Genomic DNA, 9,628 nt, shown 5'->3' on the forward strand with positions numbered 1-9,628 from the left:
ATCTTCATTTTATTTCGTACTTCTGACCGAGTACTTAACTATACTTGACCGAGTGCGAGTGTTTACTAGACCGAGTAAACCTCACTCGATCTAGTTAGGAAGCTATGACGTCGGGATGTGGAAAGATTTCCTACAGATACTCGACGAAATGGCTCCTACTCGATCGAGTAGGGTGGTACTCGATCGAGTACCTTAGGCACTCGATCGAGTAGGTTACTGTACAGTGAATCCTACGGGTTTCTTAAAAACCCATAATCTTTCTATTTCTTCTCATTCTTCCTCTATATTTCGAACCCTAGAGCCTTGTTTCCTCTCTAAATCTCTCATTCTCTTGGGTTAGTAGTGATTCTTGGGGTTGATTTCTTTGCTTAATTTCGTGTCTTTACTTTGCTACTTGATCAAGGTATGATTTCTACCCTATTTACATGTTTGTATGCTTTAAACTTGTTGAGGATGATTATATAACCTAGAAATTTCGATTCATATGATTAATTTGTTACTTTTAATTGTTGAAAGATGATTCACATGCCTTCTTTTCTTAATTGTTGATGATTAATTGTTGTAGTATAGACTAGAAATTTGCAATTAGGGGGCCGAAAATTCTAGGGTTTACAAAATTGAAATTGATTTTTGATTGTTTTACAATGATTAGATGATGGAATTGAGTCCTATGTATTGTTAATATCATGTGGAAGGATGAATCTTGATGATTTCCACCTCAAAAAGTTACCTTAAAACTCCGTCTTAAAAGTGCCTTAAGTGGAAACTCGTGATCTATAGTTGAAATTCAGTGTTGTATATGAATGCTTAAGTGTAGATTGAACCTCAATATGATAGTAGTGATGATAATCGATGAGAAATATGCTAAAATTATCACAGCTGAAAGACCGTCTGAAAATTTTAAGTGAATTGTTGTTCATAATATTGAAGGGTGATAATGATATGTTCCAAGTTATTCTTTTCCACGAACTAGTAAGAATGCCTCACATGTGATTAGAAGTGTGTTTGGCATAACCTTTAGCATCATGCTAGGATATTCGAATTTATTGAGCATATGTAATCACCATGATAAATTTCTTTCACAACTATGGCCTATGAGTAGTAGTAAACTGAACTTGTAAGTCAAATTTTGGAAACTGTTGGTGAATGTGTGTACATAGCTTAATATTCAAGGTTAATGGCATGACTTATGTGCTTCACATGTTGAAAATTGTTGGTGAATTGGTGTACCTAACTGAATGAGTTAAGTTCAAATTACATGAAGTATATGCTTTACGTGTTTGTGCAAGTTGCTTAAGTCATATGCTGAAACAGATGCCGAGACTGAACTTAGGAACCCTCCAAAGTAAACGGGGAAGGGGTAATCCACCTGAGATAGGGGAAGGGAGTGGACCTGTGGTACTCGCAGTTCCAGAGTACCCTTCTGTTGTTTTTGTTGATTTCAAGCAGAGGGAGCGTTTTGTAGGTTTACAAAAACGCAAAATGAGACATACACGGTGTATTGACACTACTTTGTTGGAGGATTTGGAGATAGAGACGGATGTCCGTCACATATTTGAGACTTTGGGTCTTCTTGGGTTATATAGGCTGAGGAAACACTCTTATCCTTTTCTTAACTTGGAGTTCATGAGCTCCTTTATCTACGACCCAGCGGGCCAGACCGTTGAGTTTAGGTTGATGAACACCAGTTTTCTGTTGACGATGGATATGTTTGCTTCTCACCTTGGGTTGGCCAAGCCTCCCAAGGATTCTATCACTGATATCCCTGCCGAGTGCGGTGTATGCCGCCTGTTGCCTTGCCTGACCGGGAAACCGGCTCCTACCTCAAGTAACATGCTGATTAATGATGTTCAGCATATCACATTGAGGATCTTTCTTCGTTCTCTCTCGAACCTCCTTTATGCTCGACCGGATATCAGCAAGCTGAACAACCATGAGGTGTTACTTCTGATGTCCTACTTGAACCCGGAGCGGGCCAGGAAAGTGGTCTTTAATGCTCCTTCCATGGTTTGTAACGCCCTTGCCTTGATGGCTACTGCCTCTTCCCGGTACCTGAGTTGTGGCGCTATCGCCACTCAGTTAGCTGAAAAGCTAACCTCTTTCGAGGCTTCTTCGGAGTACGTGCCTCTAGCTACCCCAGTGCCCACTATGGATCGTGACTACTATCTCGAACTGAAATGGTTGAGGACTTTGGCTGACGGTAGCCTAGCTTGGAGGGTGTGGGCGTGAGTTGGATGAAAATTCCAGCTCCTGAGCACCTCCCACCGACGGAGCCCTTAGAGCCGGCGGTAGTGACTGTGGACTCCGATGATGAGGAGGAGGAGGAGGAGGAGGTTGATAGACCACGCCAGCTGCAGCCCTATCTCATCGACGACACCCTTCTCGAGGTGATGCCAGAGCCGAAGAAGGGGGAGAATGCGTCAGTCGTGCCAGTGGATAGACCTAGGTTGGGGAGAGGGCCCCGTCGAGTGAGGGAGAGGGCCTCAGAGACTAGGCCACGGCCGGTGGCACCACAGCAGAAGCAGCCTTTTCCGTGCTACCCTTACCTCGACACCCCGGAGACGCGATCCAGCTACTTAGCGGAGAGAGTGTCATCTACTTTGACACTCAGGAACATGCACGAGATGGAGTACACTCAGGGGATATGGACCGAGGGACCTCACCCGGTTTGGTGGAGTGGAGTTGGGGACTACTCAGGGGTTTTCCATTCCTACGGGGTGGATCAGTCGACGTGGGGGACACCTCAGTCCTTTGCCTACGGTGGCTTGACTCCATGGTACGTGGGCCCAGGAGCAGGAGCAGGAGTGGATGCGGGGATTGGGTCATCGGGAGCAGGTACTTCTGGCGGTGGTGGTGGTGATGAGGTGATGTTTGAGCAGCAGCAGCAGCAGCAGGAGTGATACTCCTTGTTTTATTCTTGTTTATAGTCGTTGGTGGTAGGCGTTGGTAGTATGGTTAGACTTTGGTAGTGTTTTCATGAAACCTTAGTTATGAACTTTTATTGTTGGCCATAAGGCCGGATGTGACATTTTGACTTGTTGCAGGATGTTAGAAGTAGGGGAGTCGCCCTGACTCGATTTTATATGACAAATATGTGCATGTACGTTGGCTTATGACAGGTTGTATAGGGAACATGGCCTGTAGGTACTCGACAGAGTACCCTATACTCTATCGAGTAGCTGCAGGAAAGTGGGATAAAAAAAAAACATTCTGACCTGTAGGCTACTCGATCGAGTAGCCAGGACACTCGATCGAGTAGCATGGCACTCGATCGAGTATCGCTACATACTCGATCGAGTAGCACTGTTACAGGAGGTTTTCAAAACTTTAAAATGTTCAATTATTTTATAATTGCAAGTTTGATGTTTAATGTAATTATTACTGCATAGTAAGGCCTTTGAACCGTTAATTTCATATGTTCGAAGTCGTGTTTGAAGTTTTATAAGCGTATTTGTCACAATTAGTGAAGCGGTAATAGTTTCTTGTTACTTTAATGTTGCATACGACCTAGTACGCCCGATTTATCGGAGTTATAACTTCTTGTACACTTGTGCATACCATATTAACATATGTTGTCGACGGTGAATATATATTCCGGAAGTTGATGTATAAATTCTAATTTAACGAGGATATGGTTAGTGAGTAATGTCCATAACAAATAATATGGTTTTCTTTAATGTTATGATGCAAATAATACGTAATATGTGTTGTAATTTTGGTGGTGAACTTCGGGGACGAAGTTCCTTTTTAGAGGGGAAGAGTAATGTCGCGAAAATTATCGCGAAATAAAAGGCTGATTTCGAAATTATGTTTTGTTTGCCTAATAAGGTTTTGTTGTTTAATTGCAAACTTTTGGTTACCTCGGTTTGTGGAATAATTCATGTGTTGTAGTGAAAACGATAGAATGAATTGAGTAACACGGTGGTGTTAATTGTGCAGTATGAGGTTGATATGAGATACGTTTCGGGTTGATAAATTGTTGTCACATGATGAGGGATGGTTGTTTGTGTTGGCTTATATGGCAAAGTCGATGTTTGATACATAATCATTAGTAAGAATTGATGCTTACATGTAGAGTAACAACCAACGGTGATAATGCTTGCATGATAGTGGTAAGAGTCGATAGGTATAAAGTGTAGACGCTGATGATGATGACATGGGGGGGGGGGGGGAATGGTATTTCCAAGGAGTAATGATTTGAGCGGGAAGATTGGTGAGGTCGCGTTGTTTCCGTGTCTTGGGCGGGAGATGGGTGAGTTGAACTTCGGGGACGTAGTTCTTTTTAAGGGGGGAAGACTGTAATAGCCGCCCTTTTTAGAGACCCTTTGACCAGCGTTGACTGACCTTAGGAGCGGGATTAGTCTTAGAATTGCGTGCCAAAACCATCTTAGGTTGCGTGTCATGAGTGGTACTCGATAGAGTAGAGGCTACTTGATCGAGTAGCTGGGTTACTCGATCGAGTAGGGGGTCACTCGATCGAGTATGTCGGGTACTCGATCGAGTACCGAGTTTTCAGCGAGGGTTTTATATCGCGATTTGTTAAATCCGCAAATCACTTCCGCCACTTTCCTCCTATCCTTCAGTCGCCTCTTTCCCTTCCCTTCACCTCAAAACCTCCATGGAAGCCTTTTGAAGGTCCTTGTGCCTTAGGAGAGCGTCGCTTGTGTCGGGTAGCAGCCTTTTGCTGAGTTTTCTCCCTATAGGTATGTCATAATCATCATCCGTGTCCTTGTTCTTTACAATTAGGGTTTGCTTGGTAGTAATAGATGATGGTGTTGTGCTTATAGGCTTTGCTTGATTGCTGGATATGTCATATGTTGGCATGGATTGGTTGCAGTTGCTTAAAGGTAGGTTCGCCTACTCAGTTTCTGTAGATGGTCTAGTGTGTCGGTCGTTGTGATAGCATTGTGACTGTTTGATATAGTAATTGTATTATGACGATTGTGATTGTGATTGTGATTGTGATTGTGATTTTGATTGCTGTCGGTGGTTCTCGAGGCGTGTCCTCGGCTGAGTGGGGTCACTTGCGGGAGTGGCTTCATGCCCTAGTTTCGCCCTCCGTGGAACCCGCCACGGGAGGGGATGTGCACATTAATGGACAGGGTTATCGCTCACTATGTGGAGCGGGGATTTGGTGGGAACGGCTGCGGTCCCCCACTGGCAGGGCTGGTCGAGTGGACAGTCAGTGATAGAGTTGGTTGGGTTATCGTGATTGTGTTTGAGATTGATAGCATTGTATTGTGTTGATAATTGTAGTTGTTGTAGTTGTATTTTATCTCAGTACTGACCTTGTGTGGTTGTTTGTTTGTTATGTGTCTGCCGTGATCCCTTATGGTGAGCAGTTGGTCTTAGCTGGTGTTGATGTTGTTGATAGCTGGAGTCCGGGCAGGGATGAGTCTTCACGAGATATGATGGTCATAGCGAGTAGTCTTTGAGTTGTATCTTTTATGTCGTTTGTTGGTTTAACTCACTTGTAATATAATATAATAGTTCATTTATCGACGTTTGATTATTACTATCCTCGGGCAACCGAGATGGTAACGCCCTTATATGCTAAGGAAGGCCTAGTTAAGGCTCCTCTGAATATGGGGGTGCTACAATTAGTCAAACAATTAAGCGGACAACAGTTGAAGAAATCCAAGTATGGCAAAGAGCTCATGATTCAGCTACCATGTTAGCTCTAGGAACTGTCAACACACTCATAATAAAATGCTATAAAAATATTTTCCTAAAAGACCCATAGGCCATAACGGCTTAATTAGTCTTAATACCAAATTTATTTGTATTTTATTATCACGATTTTTTATTTGATACGGAATTATCCGTCTTCAATCTATACTCTAATGATATCATTTTTTTTTACCACGAATCTAATTATATAATTTTCATAATTTTTTTTACAATATTTTTTGTCAAATGAAATTGTAAAAGGTTTTATATCAAAATTATAAACATCAATTGAATATAATATACGAAATATATATTATAATAATTAAAAGATTTTCCACTTTATTTTTAATATTATACTGCTGAGATAATTATATAAACTCTTAAGAGCTCTCTAACACAATATTTAAGAGCGACTCAAAAGACTTTTGGTTGATTCTTGAGTTCCAAAGATGTCTCCTGTTTATAATCATAGGATGACCCACCTTATGCTAATCTTTCGATGTGGGACAATTCTATTATTTACAAATGTAAGATATATAACATAATAAGAAGTACACCATCTTTAATATTTGCAAAAAATATGAAATCTATACTCTAATGATAACATTTTTAACCGCGAAACTAATTATACTATTTTCATTTTTTTTTTAACGATACTTTCTTTGCCAAATGAAATGTAAAAGTTTTTATATAAAAATTAGAAACATCACGTAAATATAATTTAGGAAATGTATATTATAATAATTAACTGATTTTCCACATTATTTTTAATATTATACTGTGGAGATAATTATATAAACTCTTAAGAGCCCTCTAACACAATATTTAAGAGAGACTCAAAAGACTTTTGGTTGATTCCTGAGTTCCAAAGATGTCTCCTATTTATAATCATAGGATCACCCCCTTATGCTAAACTTTCGATGTGGGTCAATTCTATTATTTACAAATGTAAGACATATAATATAATAAGTAGTACACCATCTTTAATATATGCAAATAATATGAAATCTATTCTCTAATGAGCTCATTTTTAACCGCAAAACTAATTAAACTATTTTCAATATTTTTTTTAAGGATACTTTCTTTGTCAAAATGAAATGTAAAAGTTTTTATATAAAAATTAGAAACATCACTTGAATATAATTTAGGAAATATATATTATAATAATTAAAAGATTTTTTACTTTATTTTTTTTAAAAAAAAATTATTAGTTAAGATACTTTCCTAAATTGATTTTTGATAATGTTGACAGCTTAGAATCGCTCAAAAAAGCTTCTTTTATAAATATATATAGATATATAGATTCTTTTTTTGGATAAAAACGAACTTAGCTTAAATAAATAAAAGTTCATAGAGTCGATTACATAAAGTCGGTGGGTCAGGCGTCAATGGCATATTTGCCAATACAAAGCCAATCGTACAAAGATCTAATACAAATTGTGTGGTAAAAGCCCACTCAAAACAGCCATTAGAAGAACGTCTTGGTTGCCTCCGATTGTTTGAACGCCGTGAATTCTATTGTAAGGGTGGATGTCCGTGTGGTCCCTTTGCAAACATTATACTTTTGTGTAGCGAATTTTTGCAGGACTCTCTCGGTTTGAAGCTTGCATTTGAGAAAATATTGGTCAACAATAATCAATATATTAAATTAATAAATTATTTATATCAAGGTCATTTGTCTATATAAGTGTTACATTCGTAGAACACTTGATATCAAAAACACCAATAACAATCAATAACCTAGCTAGAATATTACTACGTACTACAACATGAAGTTAGAAATGAAAATAATCTCAAAAGAAATCATAAAACCATCATCTCCAACACCTTCGAATCTGAAAGCATTAAAACTTTCAATATTTGACCAAATGTTTCCTCCCTACCACTTTCCCATGCTTCTCTTTTACAATGCACCAACAGACGCAACACCTCTTCAAATCACTAACCTTAAATCCTCCCTCTCTCACACACTTGTTCAGTTCTACCCTCTTGCCGGTCGTTGTATCGACGATGGCACTGTCTCTTGCAACGATGAAGGCATACCCTTCATCGAAACTCAAGTCAATTCCAGTCTCACGGAATTTCTTGCCTTGTCAAACAAGCTCGACTACCTAACCCAATTGCTACCACCTCAAGAAAGCTTGTGTCCTGAAGCGGGACTTATCTCGGACATGGTCCCACTTGCAATCCAAATCAATGTTTTTATATGTGGTGGAGTTGTCATCGGTTGCTTCATGTTCCACAAGCTTCTTGACACTTCATCCTTGGGTACCTTCTTCCAGTATTGGGCCGCTAAGACAACCCAACGAAATCATGATGCGGTGTACCCGATTTTTGACCCGATTGTCAAGGCTTTTCCTCCTTGTCCTTCGACGGATCTGATCAAACCCGTGGATCTACCCGCCAAATCCTGTCCTTTCGTTGTATTGGTCAAGAGTTTTCGATTCACCAAAACTGCTATAAATGACCTTAAGGTCATGGCCGGGACTGAGGTACACCCAAACCCGACTTCATTTGAGACAGTCATGGGGTTCGTCTGGGAGAGTGTTGTTGCTGCCGGGTGCAGTGCACTTATGGCAGAATACGAGTCAGTTATGAAGACGACGTCTCTGTTAGTAGCCATTAACATGAGGCCGCGAGCTAACCCGCCACTTCCTAGGAACTCAATGGGGAATTGTGTAATTGAAGAGGTAGGCAATTCAAAGACACAAGGGACATTCCCAGAGCTTGTTGGGGAAATTCATAGTACTATTTGTAAGGCCAAGTCAACAATCGAAGCATTTCAAGGGGTAAACGCAGTAGAGGAGATACGTGAAGATCGAATGGCTAAAATACAAATCCTTTTGGAAGGTAATCCGAGTACGTACCATGTTAGTAGTTTATCTAACCTTGGATTGAATGAGGCGGATTTCGGGTTTGGGAAACCGAATTGGATCATCCCAACTGATGGGAAAATGTCGATGATGGATAGGAATTATATCTTCTTGACTGATTATTATGATTTAAATGGTGAAGGAATTGAAGTGTGGTTGTTCTTGGAGGAGAAAGAGATGCAAGTCCTAGAGACTAATCCACGATTCCTTAAATTTGCTTCCCCTTATTAATATTACTCAATGCTCGTTTAAGTCCGATATATTATTTCATACAGTACTCAGAAATAAATGCAGTGTTTGGATGCAAAATGGAATAGGAATTCCCCTTTCCGTCGTGATTTTGATTTTCAATTTTTTTTTTCCCGTATTTGGTGAATTGTATCTTCGTCCAATAAAGAAGAATACTTGAAATTAAACATCCCTTTTCTATTAAAGGAGTTTTTTTAAGACGTTCCATTGGTTCTTTGATTTAGGCGAAAAAAAAAATACTTTTTGTAATGGTAGCAGGTAACCCCCAGTCCCCAATTACACAATTGCATTGTGGCTTAATAAAATGATTGCATATTTGCATGTCATTATGATCAAATACTACTCGCTCTCATCCAATATAAAGGTAATACAAACTCACTTTTTATAAGGAGAAAAGTAAACCCATGTTACCTTGGGATTGAATGGCAGAGAGTATATATATTAGTAAGCATAATTGATATAGTATGTTTTTATCAGGCCATTATCTTTATAGGTCGAAATAAATGATTAAAAAACGAGAACATATTTAAATACACCTAGTTTTGAATGCCGTGAAAAATCACGGGTCCTGCGTAGGTTTTCTGTATTATGCTCATTTATGTAAAAAAGGTGGGCCATATAATTGTGGATTTAATTGTGGGATGGTATGCGGGGTATGTAATGACATTTTGTGTAAATATGAAGTGGGTATATGGACAAGTTGGTAATATTGTGGGCCAAATAAGGTATGTTACATTTGGCGTGGATCGTCCGTTTTAGATAAGTGTTACCTTTGGTGTGGATCAGAGGGAGTAATTGTAATTATTTTAAAAGAAACCCGAGTAATTTTTGCATGG

General features: G+C 39.4%; 1 protein-coding gene across 1 annotated transcript; it reads left to right on the top strand.

Annotated features, from left to right (window-relative positions):
- The first annotated feature begins 7,377 nt into the window (after positions 1–7,377).
- On the top strand, positions 7,378–8,894 carry LOC141598444 (stemmadenine O-acetyltransferase-like). The gene has a single exon (XM_074418171.1). The coding sequence runs from the start codon at positions 7,440–7,442 to the stop codon at positions 8,772–8,774; it is 1,335 nt and encodes a 444-aa protein (XP_074274272.1). The 5' UTR covers positions 7,378–7,439; the 3' UTR covers positions 8,775–8,894.
- The last annotated feature ends 734 nt before the right edge of the window (positions 8,895–9,628 follow it).

This window comes from Silene latifolia, chromosome 9, assembly GCF_048544455.1.
Source record: "Silene latifolia isolate original U9 population chromosome 9, ASM4854445v1, whole genome shotgun sequence".
NCBI lineage: Eukaryota > Viridiplantae > Streptophyta > Magnoliopsida > Caryophyllales > Caryophyllaceae > Silene > Silene latifolia.

Excerpts from the sequence above, each read along its gene's own strand:
- LOC141598444 (XM_074418171.1), top strand. The coding sequence starts at position 7,440 with ATGAAGTTAGAAATGAAAATAATCTCAAAAGAAATCATAAAACCATCA.